The sequence below is a fragment of the Cibotium barometz genome, chromosome 25 (genome assembly GCF_041138505.1).
Source record: "Cibotium barometz isolate CiBa-2024 chromosome 25, ASM4113850v1, whole genome shotgun sequence".
Taxonomy (NCBI): Eukaryota; Viridiplantae; Streptophyta; class Polypodiopsida; order Cyatheales; family Cibotiaceae; genus Cibotium; species Cibotium barometz.
Window position 1 is genome coordinate 17,925,378 of NC_141070.1, and position 22,263 is coordinate 17,947,640.

Below are 22,263 nucleotides of genomic sequence, written 5' to 3' on the forward strand. Positions count from 1 at the left end.
AGAAGGTTGGTTTTGTGAATTTTGCCTCATGAAACTTTGGAAAAGGGTTGCTATTTTGGGATGTGTAAATTCCTTAGTACATTGCGATTGTGCATGCTTGTTCATGTGAAAACAAGCAATTATGGAGGCTAGTTGGAGTCCAAGTGGAGTTGATTGTGCTCATTGATTTGCTCATGAAAGATGAGTTGGTTGTGGATGCTATTGGAGCATTCATTTTTGTGGTTATGCACCAATGGTTTCTCAAGAAGAGAAACCTTGTAGAATCACCCTTGGAATTTGTTGCATGTCAAAAGGAGGAACATGTAAGTTGGAGATCTATCAGGAGTTATGAAGATGAGGCAAGTTGGAGAGTGCTTCAATGCGAAGCATTATGTTAATGCAAATTTTTGGTTGCTGTTTTTAATGCTCACAAAGGCATAAGAAAATGGTGAGTGCTTTATGGAAGGAAGCACAAAGGAGTACACAAGTTTGATGCATAAATGAAGAACCTTGGATAGCATGCAAAGAACAAGCATCTGGTTTTGGAGCTCATGTGGGAGCTCATGATTTCCATGATAATGGCTCAAGACAAGAAAGAGGTAGAAGCTAAAGAAGAAGCCTTATTGAGAGCAATGGATGCAAGTGGATTATCAAGAAAAGAGCTACAGAGACGAACTAGTAGAGTGCAAGAGCCGGATATGGTAGCATATAGGTGAAAACAAAAAAAAGAAGAAAGAACAACGAGTGATGGGTGAGTTGTGCAACACCTCGATTAAGAGGGGGTGTTGAGAGATATAATTACGGTGTTGTGTGTATGTGGGAAAGCACCCTAGAGGTGCAAGATATTATGGTAAGATAAGAATGCCACATGTAATATTGTATAGTGTGTGACGGTATTGACCAAAAGAGTAGAAAAGGGGTTGATGATATGTAAAGTGGGATAAGGATAGAAAGCCTATATCATTGTATGGTTCATTGTGATATGAAATAGAGATCTAGTGTTGAGTGTGCAATCTCTCTCTCTCTCTCTCTCTCTCTCTCATATGGAGTTTTTAGTGTGGTATAACCCACCTTAATCTTATGCTTAATCTTGTGTCTATCACCATGATCAATCCCATATTAGAATTGTTAACATATGTCAAGCTAGGGTGAGCTATATATAGTCCAACAAATCCAAGTTGCAAACTGCAAGGCTCATGTTTGAACTCTAGTAACTTGGCAATGGATTGATACCAAAACATACGAGGTAAAATAGGAAAATGCCACAAAACTTTGTCATGAGTTTTTTCAACTGGTTAATTCTTCTTATAAAGATCCTCTCCACAATTTGTCAACTTTTTTGGCCATGTGTGTGTGTGAGAGAGAGAGATAGAGAGAGAGAGATTTTGTCCAATAAAATTGTAATAGCTCTTATTGTCTTTACATGTGTTGGAGCTTATTCTATATTTGAGGACTAGTTTGCAAAAGAGATAATTCAAGTGAAAATGGTTAGAGTCACAAGCATCATAAAATAATTAAATAATTGAGATACTAATTAAGGTTAGTTGATTGAAAAGCATATTAGGTTGGTATTAGCAAATCTTGAACATGGTATCCCTCCCTCTCCTCCCCCCACACACACAAGCTCTTACTCTTTGTTTTTCTCTCCCCCCTTCACCCACGCGCGCACACAAGTTTTTTTTGTTCGGGCGAAGGAGGAAAACACACTCTTATCATCTTCGTTTTGAATCTCGCACTGGTTAATCGATTCGTTCACAGGGTTACGGATGCAAACTAATTTGTACAAAATTTTGGTCAAAGATGGGGGAGGGGGCTGGCTTTTAAGTTCTTACTCTAAAAACGGAATGGAGGGCGAGTTTCTCTTGAAATTCGTTCCCTGTGCTTGAAAATTGCCACGGTACAACGCAATGTTGCAACTTGCCATCCTAATGGCGTTACCTGAAGAGCGTGCTTGAAGTGCGAGGATTGTAAGGCCAAGTAAAAGGGAGTAGTTAGGATGTTTGGGAAACGGAAAGAAAGGATAGGATGATTGATGGAATGAGAGGATCGATGTGATGGGGGAGCATGTGAATTTGGTGGTTTATAGTGGGTACTGGGTACGGGGCTGACGAGGACCACACTACGGGTTGAATAGACCGACACGGTAATCATATACTAGATATAGAACTACCATAGAACGAAGTGATAGGATGGAGCTGTAGGTTTCATTGTGGAAGAGTAGGGATGGCGATTCTAGGAGGGTGTCGGAAATCCATAGAAAGAAGTGATAGGAAGGAGCTGTAGGTTTCATTGTGGAAGAGTAGGGATGGCGATTCTAGGAGGGTGTCGGAAATCCATAGAAAGAACTGATAGGATGGAGCTGTAGGTTTCATTGTGGAAGAGTAGGGATGGCGATTCTAGGAGGGTGTCGGTAATCATATACTAGATATAGAACTACCATAGAAAGAAGTGATAAGATGGAGCTGTCGGTTTCATTATGGAAGAGTAGGGATGGCGATTCTAGGAGGGTGTCGGAAATCCATAGAAAGAAGTGATAGGATGGAGCTTCATTGTGGAAGAGTAGGGATGGCGATTCTAGGAGGGTGTCGGAAATCCAATCCAGATTTTCGGAGAATGGGGAAGAGGAAGGTGACGTTCTTCAAGTTGTTGGTAGGAAATCCAATCCAGATTTTGGGAGAATGGGGGAGAGAAAGATGACGTTCTTCAAGTTGTGGGTAAGATGTGAACGAGCTTGCTCGCTTCACCCCGGCTCTCAAAAACAAAAACAAAAACAAAAAGGAGTCGGTTTTAATTATTTTCAAATATTTGATTAAGCTCTACTGACACGAGTCCTTGCAAGCAAGCACCGTCCTGCCTCCTGACTCCTAAGGGCGCCTTTCTTTTCCGTCTCTCCAGACTCCGACTCTCCACAAGTGCCACCGCCACCATTTTAGCTGTTTCTCCTTCCCATTCTCTCTCTCTATATTGCTGTCCTCTGGAGGCTGGCACGTGTCTTCGGTAACTCACACTCCAGAGTCCAGTTGCAAATTGTTCTTTTTTGGGGGGTTGTGTGTGTGTGTTTTGTTGCATTTAAATCTTAATCTCTATTAAAAACCTTGATCTGCCGTCTGGATGGGCGAAGAGCATGAGCGAATGCCTGCACACCCACGTTTCTCCCTTTCACGTCTACCACACTAACATACATACCCTCCCCGTTGTAGTAGCATCCTTCTTCGCACTAGGCTTCGCTCCACTTCCAAGATGGAAATTTTTACCATTGCCGCAAACAAAAATGCACGCCTTCTTGCATATTGCCCCTAATTATTCTGTCTTAACGGCGCCTCATACACTCTTGTACATCTTCACCTTATTCGCAGTAAACTGTCTTGTCCAAAGTAGTACTTATCCTCACATGTCGACCTTGTAGCATAAAAAATACTATAGAGCCCGAATTATTCCGGTTTAAATACCACCGATCAAGGGAAGAAGAATCAAGATCTTGTCACCATTATCATTATTATTGCTGATTTATAAGAAAGAAAGGAAAGAAAGACGGACGAGGGCAAGAAGAGGAGAGAATGGGGAGGGCGAAGATTGACATCAAGAGGATCGAGAACTCGACGAGCCGTCAGGTGACTTTCTCCAAGCGCCGTGGTGGGCTTTTGAAGAAAGCACACGAACTCTCTGTTCTCTGTGATGCTGAGGTTGCTCTAATCATTTTCTCCAGCACCGGAAAACGGTTCGAGTTTGCTAGCTCCAAGTAAGTGTCTCTCTCTCTCTCTCTCTCTCTCTCTCTCTCTCCCCACCCAAGAAATTTCATTTCTGTCGTGCACATCCCTATTATCCATTTTTCCTGTTTATCGCTCTAAATTCGATTGCTGTATCGAATAATGATTAACACTGTACTAGTCCTACACATAGTAGTTCAAGACTACGGCTTGCGAGGACAGCTTGCCCCATCATTCTACGGAACCATTAAGCGCGTCGACGACCACCGACATGTAACTGTAGATATCATGGTTCGTTTACGACCTCCCACATATCATCTTGATATGACCCATTATACCTTCTGTGACCTTAATCTCGAGATCTCGCCTGCTACATAGCAATCCTTTATTTAAACTAAGGTTCTAGCTATAACACACATGTTGCAGTATTTATTTACAAATAATTACTACTATTCTGCGAGTGCTCGGCTTCTAAAGCCAAGCTGCTGCAGGGAAGATAGGCACCTCCAACAGCTCTCTGTAGGCCCATGATCGTTTTTTTTCAACTCCTAGTTTACTAGACAAATGCAGGGATAGTGTTCCAGACTGCATTTCATAAGTGATCCGCAAAGTTGACGAACTCACGATAAGTTATTATTTCGAGTGTGTGATAATTGGAACTTTGCATTACCATGGAGCTTTTGGAGATTTGAGAGATACCCATTGTTGTGAGCCATGATGGGTATTCTATTTTGTATGCGTTCTCCAGTAAAACTTCTACATGGATTTGTGTACTTTTTACCAAATGTTAGTTCTTGAAAGGTCCTGTTTTGTGGTAGTTTTCTTGGCCTGAAGTTGAAATTTAAACGAGCTAGCTGTTACAGGCATCCTCAAGAGTCACGCAAGATTCCCCAAAGAGAATAAGGATTGGTAAGGAAATGTTATTTCTTGAAAGGTCGTGTTTTGTGGTAGTTTTCTTGGCCTGAAGTTGAAATCTGAACTAGCTAGCTGTTACAGGCATCCTCAAGAGGCACGCAAGTTTCCTCAAAGAGAATAAGGATTGGAAAGGGGGAAGTTAGAAGTTGAGTTGTAACTTCAAGCCAGAGTTTTGCAAATTGGACTTTGAGTTTTCACAAGGACAAAAAGGTTGCGATATGGAGTCATGAAAGCCATCACTTGGAAGTAGTTTGTGAAATTACATATGGTCAAAAGAACATCCTACATGAAAGCGATACAAGTATTTAATCATATGATAAGAACTTGAGGAGATTTATGTAGTTCAATGTTCATACTCTCCTCATAAAGGCTTAGGATGATTGTGTGCATATTTACAAACTTGCATTGTATGGTTCACATTATGACCACAGTTTTAGAAGCACACATCCATGATTTGGTGTTGCTTTCTTACTTTGCATAAAGTGGCATCTAATTCGCATCCAAATGAATATAATAATACAGGAGTCACATTCTCTGAAGAGCGGTTCTCTCTATCGTGCAATATAGTGCTCATAGAGTACTACCGATTAACAAATGTGCTGAGAAACATAATGTCAATCTGAGGACTCGACCCGATTAGTGCATGAAGACTTATCCCTTTGCAGGAGAGCTCACATACACGAACCACCACTTGACGATTCAACCATTCAACACCTCAATCAATTTCTCAATCCCTTAAACCCACCACACTAATCAAGAGAACAAGTAATGCATGGCAATCTCTTAATCCCATTCAAATATTGATTAAATCTTAGCTTTTCCTAATGCCAGTAAATCCATAAGCGTGCATCTACTAATCCACAAGCTTAAGCAAGCATAGAATGTATGATTCACAAACCCACAAGCTCATAGAGAGAGTCTATCCATGAATAACTCATTGCCAATGAAGTGGGCAAGAGCTTGCATCAATGGAGACTACATACACACACACTATAAGCAAGCATACACAAGAGAAAAAAAGAAGCATTCAATTAATCATAGATTAATCTATTTCAATGATGCTAAAACAGATTAAGAGAAAGAAGTGGAGCTATATCCATTGGAGCTTGATGCTCATTAGAGTACAATAGAGAGAGTTAGAGAGTTGCCATAGCTTGAGAGCTCAAGAGCTTCACTCAATAGCTTATGAGAATGGCCAAAAACGTCCTCTTTCTTTAGCTAACATCTCTTTTATAGAGATGTTACTAACCCTAGACCTCTTTCACACATGGACGGATAACCCCATAAGTGAGCCTTGCTTAATACACTTAGAACTCTCATTTAGAACCCACATTGGCCTAAAACAATTTACATTGCACTTCAGCACAAAAATATGAAAAAATTATGTACGTCTTTATGTTCCCATGGCTACAATCCCGCTCTCTTGTATTAATTGCTTCTGGCCTCCTTCCATAGTCCGTGTTCTCGTGAGTGAACATTCTCCCCTTCCTAAATCGTGCACGTCCTCGAACGCGGTAGAAACAAAAGCCACAAAAAACAATAGAAGACAAGTAAAGTCTTTTATTGAAAAAAAAACAGCAATGACTATCTCACACGACGTGAGCATGCAAGTGAAAGGCCGATTAGAGTTTTAAAGAGTGCTAAAAGAAGCGAGTAAATACTAGTCAAAGTGATACGAAGTGGTAGATAGTGCTATGCAAAGGCAAGTATGCTTGTACACCGCAGGGTTATGATCGCAGTCCCAATGTCCTCCCAATGTCCTACAAGTGTTTAAGTTATTCCTAAGTGGCAACCCTACTTCTAAATATAAGCCATGGTGGTTGGACCTTCCTTTCTTTCTTTTTTTTGGATGTAAAGAGCAGAAGATTAAAGAGAATTATTACTTTTAGCTTGATAAAGAGAAAGGTTCTATCCCAATGAGACCCAAGCAATGGCCAAGAGACCTCCGCCAAGAGAATCTAAAGGCCGCTAAGTATCTCAAGGACGACAGACCCTTTTCTTTCTTTTGACATAAGGAGTACCCCATGAAGATGAGGGCATCGGTCTCGAGAGCCCATAATGTATCCAAGAGTCCTACTAGCATCTATCAAGGCAATAGAGTCCTTGTAAGTCTTCTTCTTAATCTTTTAGATATCAGTGTTTACCCCATGGAAACCAAGGCATCGGTCCCAAGGTGCTAAAATAACCCAAGGTCCTACCAAGCATTCCACATGGTCGTAGACAGGTCATGTCTCAAATCACTTCTATATATTTTTTAGGGCATGTGTTTCGTAAATTTTTTTATTAATCGTAGCACCTAGCCCATATCTAAGAGGTAGCTATCACTAGGGATAACTAATATACTTCGAGAGTATAAGAACTTGGCATACTCCGTTGGCATATATCTTACACCATCTTCAAATAAAAATACCTTCCACTAAGTCCTCTAAGAATCTAGAAATCACTCACCACATAGTAACAACTAATTTAAAACTTAAACCAGCCAACTGTGTATAAACATGTAAACAATATATGCAAAAGTGAAAAGCGCATAAAGAACAAAAGATTATGATTTGAATATACCTATTGTAGTGCTCGTTGATGTTTTACGTTTGTCGTGATGCATTGCTGATGTGCAGAGTGCTTCTCTTTACTCATTGTAGGCATTGCATGTCTCCCTCCTTCCTAATTTGTGTGCACGGTAGGTGGACTATTAGGGCGTGTTTGTATGCTCTTGTTTAGCTCAGATCTCTACAAAATGTCTTATTAACAAACAAGAAAAGAAAAGAATAAAAACCTAGTGGAAGAAAAGTGCCCTGACTTGTTGATCTTATTGTGGAGTTGATGAGATTATCCTTGCACTGGTGGTGGATCCGTGTCCACTTCTGCTGAAAAGATGGTATCAATCACTTCAGGATGCAAGGACAACCCTGTACAAAAGCTGGTCTCTAGAGAAGGTGGTAGAGGAAGGAGTGCTTCCTCGCTAAAATATGGCATTGGTTCTATGGGAAGGTTAAGCAGACAATTCTGATTTTGGAATTGCTCAATATAGGTACTCATAGTGATCCAAAATTGACATGTTGAGGCTGGGGGAAGAAGGGCTTGCAAGATAGGTGGTTGCAAGTCATTTATGCATGTATCCCTCCATTGTTGTGCTTGAACCTCCTTAGGTAATCTACGTTGATTTGGTCCTCGGTTTGGTACTCTCACATCAAGAAGGTTATGGCGTTGGGGTGTAATTCCCACAATTTGTTTCATTAAGCCCGTGCCATATCGTTGAAAGTAAGAGCGGCATAGCTAACAAATGTGTGAAGCTTCCCCTAATACAAGTCGTGCACATTCTTGACAATCATTCTTGACAATGTGGAAATGGATAATGCTGTTGATAGAATAAAGTGACAAAGTGATGCCCACAATCGCATAAAGGTACCTAGAATGAGTTTGAAAAGGAGGAGCACTATAACCCCCGCGATGTTCAGGTTGAGTACTATCAGGGTCAATGCATGGTGGACATGTATCTCGCCAAGTATCCATCAAGAGGTATCTGGGCGTAGAACAATATGAAATTTAGAAACTTCAAACTTTACATACTCATATCCATCATTACACTCTCTATAAAAAACAATGTAGTTAAGATCATCTCAAAAAGAACACAATCTTGTAAAGCCAGAAGGAACCACATTAGTAAAAGTGAGACTATTCAAACACACTGATCTACCAAAGAGCTTCAATTGTAGTGTTAATGCCTTACCTTTGGTTTTGGGTATGTCCCTCTTAAGAGGTGGGAAGGATAGCAATTGTCAAGGAATTTGAGCAAGATAAGAGAATTTAGACAGTGAAGTGTTAGAATCTATGCTCAAAGGAGACTGATGTAAAGTTGGATTTGTCTTAGGTACACAAGTTGATGGTGGAAGTGTATAACAAGGGGAAGTTGGGACAACTGGTGATTCAATACATGTTTGGGGAAGGAGGTGCTATCACAACCACCTATCCTATCTTGAAGAGGTTGTGTTGATTTCCTTTGCACCCACTGATATGAAAAACCAAGAGTGGCTTTTGGAATCTTATTGATATACTCTTCTGGATCTAGCAAACCATGGCATTTGGGAAGCCAATGTGCTGTTGCACCCTCATAATAGCCTTGTGCTTTAAGAACATGCTTTGGGACCCAATGAGTAACAACTTGAGGTTTAGGCTTGAAAAAGATATGCTTTTTAGGAGGTTTAGCAACTAGGCTAGATGGTACAAGTTTGTACGCAACTTTGGGTAGCCAAATTGACAATTCCTTCTTGCCTGGCCTTCTTTGAGCAGTGACTAGAGTAGTTGGAACATGCCACCCATGGCCCTCATTTGAGGACTCATCGATTATCCACATCATTTGTCTTGGAGCTTGAAGAGCAGATGTTGAAAGTGGGTCATGTAAGGTGAACTACCACCCTTTTGACATGATAAAACTCGTGGAGCAACAGATCCCAAGATACAATCAGAATCAATTTGCAATTTGTATTGTCTATTCTTCCAATCTAATGAACAATTGGTAGCACTTAACCATGATCGACAAGGAAAAATCTCTACCACTGCCTTGAACTTACTAGCCACATAAAAGGTAACTGACATTTGGTGATCTTGAATGGACATCATAATGACACATTTTTCCTTTATAGGGTTATCTTCACCTGAGAAGCTTTGTAAGTCAATAGGAATGTGCATAAGTATTGGTTGTCCCAAGGCTACCCATGTGTCAAATGAGAGAACATTATAATCTGCACCATAGTCAATTAAGGCAGAGAAAAAGTAAGTAGTCTCATGAAGATGAAGACACATGTGAATATTAAAAGGATCGACATATTGTTCATCAATAGCCAACTGTAAGGTCAACACAAAAGCCTTGCGATGCTCCTTGGCTTTTGCAACTCTAGCTTTAGCTTCTTCTTGAGCCTGACGTTTAAGTAGGTCATGTGCTTCTTTCCGTGTGTGGAAAGTATGCATTTGTTGAAGCATAGCTTCAGTTAATGGTTCATTGTATTTCTTGAGACGACTTCCATGAATGAAGTTAGGCATTTGCTCACCTTCTAGTGTCTCTAAATGCACTGCATCACTAGGAGTAAGCTCATTAATCACAAATGGTTCTAGGCCACGTTTCTTGAGCTTTCGCTTATGCTTCTTAAGTGTATACAAGAGCACAAGGTTCTCTTTTTTGAATCGGCCAGTTGTTACATTTCGATCATACCATTGCTTTTGTCTCCTCTTCTCGGTATACATCCCCATTACCACCAATAAGCAGGTCTCATCAAGCTTTTCTAATTCATCAATGCATTGAGAAATCTCATGACCAGTCTAGTCCAATTGTTTAGCAACTCATAGGGTAGGTACAAGAAATTCAATAGGAAGAATTGCATTTAGCCCAAAAGCAAGCTCAAATGGGGTTGCGCCCACAGATGTTTTATAGGCTGTTCTATATGCCCAAAGAACTGAGTGCAACTTTTGCTCCCAATCAGTCTTATGTCCCTCAACAATCTTTGTGAGTGCTATGCAGAGAATCTTGTTAGTACTCTCAGCTTGACCATTGGTCTGGGGATGATAGGGTGCAGAATGCTTGTGAATTACCATAAATTCTTGACGTAAAAACTCTATGACCTCATTCACAAAGTGTACACCTTGATCACTAACGATTTCAATAGGTAAGCCATAGCGTGTAAACACGTACTCATACAAGAACTTGGCTGTGGTTCTGGCATCATTTTTGACTGTAGCATTTGCCTCTACCCATTTGGTCAAATAGTGAGTTACGACTATAATATATTCGGCATGCATGTGACGAGCTGGAGGTTTAATGGGACCAACAAAATCAATACCCAAATTGGCAAAAGCACGTGTGCTTAACATAGGCCGCAATGGCATATTGTCCTTTGTGATGGGAGGTTTATCCCTTTGACAATCGTCACAACGTTTTATATATTCTTCGGCATCCATTTGTAAGGTTGGCCACCAAAGCCCAGACCACCTAATCAACTTAGCTGTGGTATTGCCTGAAAAGTGTCCACCCCCAACACCTGCATGTGCATGAGTCAAGATTTTCAAGTAGTCAGCTTCACATACACACATGCGCAAGTTGCCATCCTTGCCCCTCTTGTAGAGTTGGCCCTCTATCAGCATATAGTTGGCCGCTTCAACTTTAATAGCAAGCTTTCGATATTTAGGAATTGTTCAATCAGTATGAACATGCTGAAGATAGTCCACAATATACTTACTCTAACTTGGTGTAGTTGAAATTTGGAATAATGTGACATTATGAATTGGTTGTTAAATATGACATGAAGCACAGTTACGAACAAATTTTTTAGCATCTACATGCATGGTAGGCCACCATTGCCCATCCTGAGTTATACGTCGCACACAAGTAGTAGCTGATGCATGGATTCCACCAATAGCCTCATGTGCCCATTCCAAGATCTCCTCATATTAGTCAGGGTTAGGTATAAGCTGCAACACTCCATCATTACCCTGACGATATAATCTCCTTGAGATTAACTTGAATGGTCGCCATAGGTTCACATTAGGACTCGCTAGTTGTATCTGCCCACTTGTCAAAATTTCTAAGATGGGTTCAGACCATTTAGGAGCTGTCTCTACAAGGAAAAGTGTTGAATCTAACATATCATCATCCACACCCACCACAGGAGCTTCTCCAGAGGTGATTCCAGACAAATGATCTGTCCTAAGATGAGTTGTTCCTTTTCGGACTGCCACTTCAAAATCAAACTCAAGAAGGATGACAAACCACCTCACAATCCTTCCAGTTGCACAAGGCTTATTCACCAAATATAGCAGTGCTTTTGATGGTCCACAAAAACTATAAATTTGTTTGCCAAAAGGTAATGGCGAAACTTTTTCACTGCATATATCATGGACAAACCTTCTCTTTCTGTTGTGGTACAATTCTTCTCAGCATTGTTCAACTGTCGACTAGCATATGAGATTGGGAAATCCTTATTATGTTCTCCCAATTGAGCCAAAATACATCCAATTGCAAAGTTTGAAGCATCAATATGGACATGAAAGATTTGGTTCCAATCTGGTGCCCGTAAGATGGGTGCAGATACTAATGCTTGCTTCAACTTTTCAAAGGATTCCTCACACTCATCAGTCTAATTAAACTTTACAAGAAGAGCATATAATGGTCTGGCTAGGATCGCATACATGTAGATGAATCGACGATAATAGCCACAATGTCCCATGAATATTTGTACCCCTTTAGGATTGATAGGCCGAGGTAATGAGACAATGACATCAATTTTATCCATATCTGTTGAAATACCATTGCGAGAAACAATATGGCCCAAAATCTTCCCTTGTCTTACCATGAATTTGTACTTGTGAGGATTCAAGCATATACGATAAACTTGACACTTTTGAAACACAAGTCTGAGGTGTTCTATATGATCATCACGCTCTTGTGAGTGAACACATAAATCATCCATGAAGATCTCAAGAAATAGTCTAAGGCACTCCTTGGATACATGACTCATTAACCGCTGAAAGGTTGCAGGTACATTTGTTAGACCAAATGGCATAGCACGACAGGCAAAGATGCCATCTTCAGTAGCAAAGGTTGTCTTGTGTTGATCCTTCGGATCAATTGACACTTGATTGTAACCAGAGAATCCATCCAAGAAACTATGTCTTTTTCTCTGTAACACGTTCCAAAACATGATCCGTGATTGGAAGTGGGTAATGATCACGTACAGTAGCTGCATTTACCTTCTTGAGGTTTACACATACTCGAAGTTTTCCATTTTTCTTGGGCACCACTACAATAGGAGAGACCCATTCAGTGTGTTCAATCTCATAGATAAATTTTACCTCTAAGAGCTTGTCTATTTCTTCTTTTATCTTTCGTGCAAAATTCTCATTGTACTCCTTTGAGGTCTTTATAACTCAAAGCAAAAATATCGTGATACTCCTTTATTGTTTGAATTAATAACTTCTCCTCATCTAAGGAGACAAGTCTATGGCAATCCACACATAGCGAGGCTCTTTTCCTAGCTCAGCGATATCAAATTTTTTGCATCTTTTGGACCATCATATGAAACCCCTGGCATGCTTGGCTTTTGTTGCATGGGCTGTTGAAGAACAATCTTCCGATCTTGAAGAGTGTACTGTGTAAAGTTTGGGGGAACATTGAGACCTTGTTCTTGTCCACTTGAGTCATCACTAATTGAAGACCATGCGGTTTTGAGCTCTGTTTTGCAATCTTGCATCAGAGTTTTTCGTTCAACCTTTATCTTTGCACTTCCGACACTCTCTTTTGAATCTGTTTGAGACTTGAGTTTTTGTTTTCGTCTCTTTGTTTTTTTACAATTTTTGCTAACAGCTTTTAGCTTTTCTCCTAGTTGGAATCCATCTGATCGTTTTACTTGGTCTTTGATACTATCTTGTGCTTGGACATAGTATAGATATCCATTCTTTCGTGAGAAGTGAGGTGGTGGTCGAGAGTGTTCATTCTTAAACTCCTCGTCTTCTTTTTGTATTCTCTCAAGTCATTCCCTCTCATCTTGTTTACGGATTCTCTTATGGCTCTTACAACATTTACGTTTAAGTCGGCTTCGAGGGATCTCTACTTGAACCTCCCTTTCTCTCAAGAGTAGGCGTGCCTTTCCTAACTCTTTCTCGGGGATTATCACATCATCATCAAAATCAGAGTCCCATCCATCTTCCTTATCAGCATCATTAGCAGATTCGAGTGTTAAATCCTCCACTAAGACTTCCTCTACATGCAGTGCTGTTGTGGATGCATCCCCATAGTACAAATCATCTAGAAGGTCACGTGGTTGTACCATTTGTATAGGAATAATGTCATATCCATCTGAGTCACAAAATTGAATTGGCTTAGGTAAAGCACATGTCGATAATGTTGCAAGGACACGACTCTATAGGGGATCAATTAAGTGCTCAGAGAAGGGTTATGAAATGTATGCCTCATTTGATACACTTCGATTACCCTTAGGTCTCTCAGTGTTGAAATCCTTACATGAGGCTCTACACATCCACAGATCTTCTCGCCCATCTGACAATGTAACTCTTGAGCCCTCAGATGAAGCAGAATCAAACTCATCTATTGGAGACCTTGTTACATCACGATATAAGAGATTCATTAGGTTGACCCTTGTGATGACAAAATCATGTCGTCGGAGGTACAAATAATTGTATCCCCAATCTTGAATCATTTGAAATTGTCGCATGAATGGTCTACCCAATATCACTGCTCCTCATGCACTTCTTGGGATGTAAAAGCTTGATCCTTCATGTTTTGTTTAAAGACTTCTTGAGAACTAGTGGATGCACTCTTAGTTTGCTTGTTGCGGTTCTTTTTCCTCCTAGTGGTTCTTTTTCTATTGGAATGTAGTCTTGTCCACTAGATTTGCCTTTGCATCCTTAGTTCGAGGTGTCTCATCAGTCTGCATTTCGGCATTTCGTGTCTGTGATCTAGTCATGACTCTAAGTGGCATGATATCCTCTTTCTCTGATGGACTTGCCTCTACAAAGTTGAGTGAGACCTTTGGTTGAGAGGTGCCTTCCTCATGTGGTTTCAGCAAACAATCCTTTGGAAAGTGTTCTACACAACACCCTAGACAATATCTTTCAATTGGTGGAAACTGTGGTACTGTTGTATTGGATCGAGCTGCTTGTCTTTGGCGATGTGGACAATCCTGAGCCCAATGGGCTTCTCCGCACTCATAACAGGGGCCCATTAGTTTGGTATCTACTTTCCTTTGCTGCCATTGACCTGAGGGGCCTGGAGTCCTAGGTTGGTAGCCGCCTAGCATCATCAAAGAACTTTGTTCTCCTGGTTGAGACTCCAGTGTTTGGCTTGGATATGCGGGACTTTCAAAGAGATTTTCCTTGGATGAATATGATGCATATTCCTCCTCCACATAGCTTACGTTTACCAAGTCTCTACACATATTTGAATTGTCGTAGTCAAAAAACCTCACAGAAGCAGTCCTAGGAGCAGGAGGTTGAGCTCCAAGTACAGGTCATGCTTGCTCTTGCGCCATCGGTGGCTTACGTTCAAAATTAGTATACTGTTGATGCATTTGTGGAGCCACGCTCACGCTCTTGTCTCATTCTTGCAATGCGAGTACATTCCTATGTGGTGTGGGTATAATTCCAAGCACAGGCCTAGCACCACTTCTTTGTGGGTTGGTTTGTGACTAGAGGAGAAAAGGTATTACATTCTTCGGTTTTATGGTTACCGCCACATGTTCCACAAAGATGAGGACACCTATAGGTAGTACACTCCTCATTCGCTGCTGTTGTTGTGGCTGCATGGGTAGGTGATAGGTTTGTCCCTATGTCCTTAGTACTAGGTTAGCTATCTGGTCTGGATTTACTATTGCGCTAGACCCTGAACTTTGGTCATCACCCCACTGATCTCTAGGTTGCACCTCAGGGCCAGTACCATCTTGGAATTTGAAGTTATCTATGAAATCCATAGCATCATGGCAACACTCATTGAAATTTGTATGCTTCTCTACATAGAGATGTGTGTGCAGTGTTGAATTTTTGAGTCCTTTTAAGAAGAGAGAAATTAATCGACTCTGGGTGGGCTTCTCATCTTCTGGGCAACAATTAATGTAATGCTTCATCTTATTTACACAGTCTCTAACACTCTCACTCTCGCCTTGCTTGAAAGAGTAGATGTTTGCTACTGTGTCATGCTGAATCCCCATCAAGGAAAAAGCAGCAATGAATCTCTCTTCCAAAACTCGTAAAGAAGATTTGTCTGAAGCCTCTAGTGCCTGAAACCAAGCAAGGGCCTTTCTCTCAAGAGTGAGCCCAAATCCTTCAATTTGCATATGCTTGTCAGTCACTTGCTTAGCTCGAACGACTTGCCTAAATGCTGCTACATGGTCATATGGATCTCCCGACCCTTCGTACTTCTTTACCAGTTTCTGAAGAGTTGATGGTCTTACTCGTCTTGAATACTCATCACTGGGCCTACGGTCTCTCACACTCAGTGGTTCCTCTCTTTGGTAAGGTGGTCCATATGCATCCCAAATTGGTGTGGATCCCCTATTACCTGCCTCACAAACCCTCTCCAAAGATCTTGTTACCCGCATTTCAGGAGGTGCATTTATGGGAGGCCGAGTTGGCTCCCCTGCACTTCGATTGTCATAGTGAGAGAAACGTTGTTGTGGTGTGATCTGTGGTCGCACTTTTGGTGTAGGATAATATCTTGGTGCTAGAGTTGGGCTACTTGCAGTGGTCCACTTTGATGTTGAGGGTCCCTCTCTAGTGAACTCTCGTAGGGGAGGAGCAACAGTTTCTCCAAGAAAGGCTGTCTCTCCTGGTTTAGCTGTATTAGTTGAGAACACTTCCATGAATAATGGTTGTCCTCTCCATGTGAGCTCACCAATCTCCTTCCAATCTAAGGTTCGGTATTCATTGGCCCATTTATCAACGATTCGGTTCTTGTATCCTGCAAGCTTCTCGACTACCACCACAAGTGCTAGAGAAAGATCTAGCTCTGGCAATCTGGTTGTGGCATAATATCCTTCTAAAGAGTCCTTATAGACCTCTTGAAGTGGGTCATCCTGAAAGACCTTTGTCACTGGAATTTGTCGTACAAACTCCCATTGGTTCTTAGTCCCCTGATCCATTTTGCTCTTGCCTTTCCTCTCCCTTTCCAAATTTAGATCTATAAAAAGTAAATCTTCTATGGATGGCTTTACTTTGAGGACTGGGCATTGGATGGTCCAGGCATGTCCGGCTCGATGAGCCAATCATCTCTAGACTCCCTTGCTCCGGAAGGCTTCGATAAGTCTAGGAACTCACTCTTAGAGAGTCCTTCTAATTTGTCTACATTCTCTGGATGATAGGTGACTTCATAGTAGCGAACACCATCTCCGCCCATGTACATGTTACCCTGGTCATTGACTAGAGGTGCTCTATCAAGCTCTGAGAAAAAGTCTGCAATCTTAAGGAGATACTGTTATTATGGATCCCTAAAGATCTCAGCTCCTTGAGCATTCATGTAGACATATTGAAGTCTCACATTGAGTGGTAACCCCATGATGTCGGCTTCAAATGGATTAAAAGATCTTGTGGGTGTCCTATTTAGGGCTAAGGGATGACTATTTGACGGCCCTAGATTGTCCATAGACAATGAGCTAGTTGTCCTGGAAAGGGTATCAGATTGGGATTTGAAAAAGGTTTCAGTAATATCTGCCAAATTTCCTATCGATTGGGTCTCACTTTCCTGCGTAGGCACTCTAGAAGGTGCCCTGGACCCTATGGCAGTGTCCATATGACGTTCCGACCGCAAGTGCAAAAGGTCAAATTTTAAGGTTGTTTTTTTTTCCAAAAAAATCCAAAAATTTTCAAGTTGGCTCACTTTGCCAGAACCCATTTTGAACCCCCTCGAACACATTAGGCCAAAAAAATAACGTATTTTTCAGGATAAAAAATCGCCTAAAATTTACCAGTTTTCCATACTGAACTCACTATGGGAAAATGGTTCCGAGACCAAAATTTTGACGATGGGTGTTTTCTAACTCCTCTCGAAAAGTTAGAAAACCTTCCAATTTTTTACGGCAAAAAATGTTTTTTTTTTGCACCCGTTTGTTCGGTGTGGTGGCGGTCTTTATGGTGCGGTGTGTGGGTCTCTCCGCGTGGTGCACTATTCATGCACAGTCGCCTTCTTTTATTATTTTTTTCTTTTTTGAAGTATGTGTGCAGTGAACTCAATGCATGTGCAGGTGTGAGATTTGCAGCGAATTCAATGCGTGTGCAGGGAACTCAATGCGTGTGCGGCTGTGAGATTTGCAGCAAATTCGAAATGTTCAATCTTCATGTGTGTGTATAGATTTCAGTTTCTTTACAGGTGCAGGTTTAACAGAGAACTAAAATGCACAAAATTAAAGATGCAGAAAACTAAACTAAGCTAAGAACAGAAAATAAAATGAACATGCAGAAAATTAAAACTGTAAAAATTATCCTCTGACAGCAAAAATTATCCTCAAACAGAATGACAGAAATGCAAATCAGGCCTCTCTCTTTCGCACACATATTGAAATTGGTAAGTTTAATGCCTATCTCCAATCCTTCCCGTGTGTTGAATTCTTGTTCTCACCTTAAGGGAGAGGCATAGCTATCTAACCGCACTCAAATTGCAAGACAATATATAGAATTTAACAAAAGATTAGTCTTAAATAAGTACCAAAATTAGTCCCAAAGCTTGCTCTCCTATCCAACAGTTTTGCAACCGATTGGAGCTTAATAAGGAGTGGTAGTGTGTGTATGGTGCTCAACTAATGTAGGCACTCGTTCCCCGGCAGCGGCACCATTGAAGAGCGATTCTCTCTACCGTGTAATATAGTGCTCATAGAGTACTACCGATCAATAAATGTGCTGAGAAACATAATGTCAATCCGAGAACTCGACCCGATTAGTGCATGAAGGCTTATCACTTGCGGGAGAGCTCACATACACGAACCACCACTTGACGATTCAACCATTCAACACCTCAATCAATCTCTCAATCCCTTAAACCCACTACACTAATCAAGAGAACAAGCAATGCATGGCAATCTCTTAATCCCATTCAAATATTGATTAAATCTTAGCTTTCCCTAATGCCAGCAAACCCATAAGCATGCATCTACTCATCCACAAGCTTAAGTAAGCATAGAATGTAACATTCACAAACCCATAAGCTCATAGAGAGAGTCTATCCATGAATAACTCATTGCCAATGAAGTGGGCAAGAGCTTGCATCAATGGAGACTACACACACACACACTACAAGCATGCATACACAAGAGAAAGAAAGAAGCATTCAATTAATCATAGATTAATCTACTTCAATGATGCTAAAGCAGATTAAGAGAAAGAAGTGGAGCTATACTCATTGGAGCTTGATGCTCATTAGAGTATAATAGAGAGAGTTAGAGAGTTGCCATAGCTTGAGAGCTCAAGAGCTTAACTCAATAGCTTATGAGAATGGCCAAAAACGTCCTCTTTCTTTAGCTAACATCTCTTTTATAGAGATGTCACTAACCCTTGACCTCTTTCACACATGAGCGGACAACCTCATAAGTGAGCCTTGCTTAATACACTTAGAACTCTCATTTAGAACCCACATTGGCCTGAAACGATTTACATTGCACTTCGGCACAAAAATATGGAAAAATTATGTACGTCTTTATGTTCCCATGGCTACAATCCCGCTCTCTCGCATTAATTGCTTCCGGCCCCCTTCCATAATCCGTGTTCCCGTGAGTGAACATCCTCCCTTTCTGTAAATAGAACATATTTTATCATTTCTTGTAAAGATATTATAGTTGTAGCAAATGTGATGGTTATAATATGATCAAATTTAGAAAGAAGTTTTAATATGCAAGTAAACACGAGTGTAATGCTTATGCACCATTAGCATGCACAACCCAACCATCATTTTTGTGTTATTGGGAGAAAGGGAATGAGAGTAAAGTGCACCAATAAGTCAACGAGGGGAGATTTAGTCACCACTTGATTTAACATAAAGGACTTGGAATCAAAGAAATAATTACGTCGATAGGAAACTAAGATCTTTAGTCTAATAGCTTGGAATCAAGAGCATTTCTAACCCTTTACAAACCCCTCAGAATGTGTTGATTCTCGATATTTATCCGTGCTTACACATTAGGTGATATTTAGGTGCTTTCCTTTGCAATTTTTTGCACCACACCTTAGACATTATTATAACAAAAACATTTTGAATAATGATGACTTTCTTGGCACTAATATGTAGCTTCATTTGTGAGTGATTATAAAAATAGATTGGAATCTTGATGACATTAGAGATTAAGACTTCTCTTTTGTGCATGGCTCTCTTAGTAACTATACAAGTATCACGCTCCAACTTCCAAAGTGGCTCACTTGTCTCATGTAGCAGTTTGTCCACTACCTTATTTGACTAATATTGGCACTTATTTTGAAGACTTGAAAGGATGCAATGTGGTGTTTCTACAAGGAAAAAGTTTGACAAGTTTGCTTTCTTAAGATTTTTACACTTAATTCAATATAAGAGAATGGCCCATTAGCAACGAAAAAAGAAGCATGCCATAAAGTAATATAAACATAAATTTTGGGCTTGTTTGTTATTATTTTCGATGTTACGGGCATGCTACTAGGTAATAAAAATAATAGAGAGAATAGTAGTGCATATAGCAATGAAAGTTAAAAGAAACTATTTATTTTGGGAATAGATTGGGGAGTCTCCCGATTAGACCCAAATTTTTGAAATTTTGTTGTCTTTTTAGAGGCACCCACATTATTTCAAGCATTTAGTAAGGTTTTACTCATATCTCAAAGCAATAAAAAAAAAGCCTTCACTTGGAAGACTCAAAGAAGCTTTGATGACTATTATTAGAGATAAAAAGTAGCATTAGATAAAAGTACATAATGCTACATATAAAATAAACTAACTATAGCATAGAGTTAGTTTTCTTGGCTGAGCTACGGACCACTTGCTATTCCAAAATTTTGCTACACTTAAAAATCCTTACTATGAATTATTAATAATGAGATCTCTTCTAGAAAAAAAAAAGAATAATCTGAACAAAGACTTGTAGGTGAGCTTATTTGATGTGAAGCTATAGGTACTTTACTTTTGCTTATCATTAGTAATATTCTTCTTGCATTTACTAATGTAATTAGTAAGCTTCTTGCAAACGTGGAATTTATCCTTCTCCTTCTTTTATTTACCTACACATAAAATAGTATTTAAGGGCTTTGATCTCTCTCCTTTGAGTCTTGTGACTACATTCTTATTGTTCTTTCACTAGCCTTTGTCTTTTTTAATAAAAGATCTCTTACTTGCATGCATTCCTTGTACGGTTAAGGTTTGCATCTTCATTTAAAAAAAGTGAAGCATCTCATTGAGTGATTTGATAGGTGAGATAATTTATGTAGAAAAGATAGAGACTATTGAGGCTATAAGGGGCAAATTTTTAATCTTCAATTGGTATGTTTTACACTCAAGAGTTGTCTTCTTAAGTGCTTTACCTTTGTGATATGCTAAAAGTGTTGTTGTTTTTAAATTTTGAGCCATGCAATTTATTATGCAAATTCTTGATATGGGCCTCATTCGTTGCATAAAATAATATAGTCTTATCAAGTGTAGCTCATGAAACTTTTGAGATTTTGGTAAACTTTATATGTGCAATGAGAACCTTCTTTGTTCCCTTGTAGTAAAGTCCCATCATGGCTCTTCTTTTTCTATACATAAGAGCTATGTGTAGAACTCTATATTATATAAGACTCTATGCATTGGAGCCCTTTTCTATGCATAATATCTCAATGCATAGAGCTTTAAATGCATAATAGATGTGCATAAGATATCTAATGCATGAGTGCGATAAGCTTAATGCACTAGAGCTCTTTTCTTTATGAGAATAAGCTCGATGGTCTTATGCATAAGCTTTATAGTTTTAAACTTACAATAAGAAGGTCTAAACATTGCATAGCTCTATGCTCTTATGTAAATGAGCTATATGCTTTTATTCTAAAGAGCCACGTACAAGCTCTATGTCCTATGTACTTACACATGGCTCTCACATACGAGTAGAGAAGTCTATGCATAGATCGTTTGCATGAGAGCATAGAGCTAGAAATTTTTAAGTACATTTGTCTATTTATTGTAAATTAAGATTCTAAATCATATGCATAGCTAAAAGAGCCTAATGCATAGTGCTCATGTATCAATGTATGGAGCTCTAACATACATGCTTCATTCTATATGCACATGCATCGAGCTTATGCATACACGTGAGATCAGCCTTGAGACTTCCATGAAGTTGTTAGACGAGAATAGGAAAACTCTCTATCCAACCATCGGATATGGACCCTAGCTGGCTAAACTAGCCTTGGTCGTCCTCCACACATGTCCGGACTCCTCTGAGTCCTACCTGTGTTCTTGTACTACTCCCCTCTCTTGGAAGACTTTTGGTCCTTGAGGTAGGATATCCGGTCTTTAGAGTACTAACATCCTTCCAAGTTGAACCTTCATCCGATCTATCCTTCCACTTATCTGGACACTGTTGTCTAATTTTGTGAGGAGTTCGTTTCTCTTGAAAATGCAAGATGGCTCATGTGTTAATATTGGAGGCTCAATTAAAGCTACTAGAACACTTGTATCCTCCACATTGACATCTTCGCCTAGTTGTTTCCACAAATCACTAACATGAAAAACTAGGTAAACTTTGGAATGTTATGGTATAGCTAACTTGTAGGAAACTTCACCTACACGCTTAAGTATTGTGAAAGGTCCACAATACGTAGGTGATAAACTTTGGAACTTTGTCCGTTCTCAAAGTTTTTGAACAGGAGGGAGCCTTTATAAATACTTGGTCACCTTCTCAATAACCATCACTTTGGGGGTGGTGAGTAGTACTCATACTGAGCATTTTGTTCAATTTTTTGAACACTGCTCACCAAAAGTGATTATTAAACTTCTATTCGCTATCATTGGCTATATATTTGTTGGTAGTCCATAGAGTCGATAAATATTCTCAATGAAAAGCAAAGATGACTGACATTTTTACTGTGGTTTTAGTCAAAATAAATTGAGACATCTTGGTCAACTTATCTACTACAACCCAAATGGCATCATGGCCTTTGCTAGTTGTAGGTAGACCTA

At 39.9% G+C, this 22,263-nt stretch overlaps 1 protein-coding gene across 3 annotated transcripts in view; it reads left to right on the top strand.

The window, feature by feature from the left end:
- Positions 1 to 2,149: 2,149 nt before the first annotated feature.
- The window catches only part of LOC147624320 (MADS-box transcription factor 23-like), a 70,476-nt gene continuing 50,362 nt past the window's right edge, over positions 2,150 to 22,263 (top strand). For 2 of the 3 annotated variants that reach the window (XM_086819305.1, XM_086819307.1), the window contains exon 1: positions 2,150 to 3,718. In XM_086819305.1, the coding sequence (XP_086675431.1) occupies positions 3,537 to 3,718 (182 nt within the window). In that variant the 5' untranslated portion in view covers positions 2,150 to 3,536. The remainder of the gene's footprint in view (positions 3,719 to 22,263) is intronic. The other variant, XM_086819306.1, reaches the window with a different exon arrangement.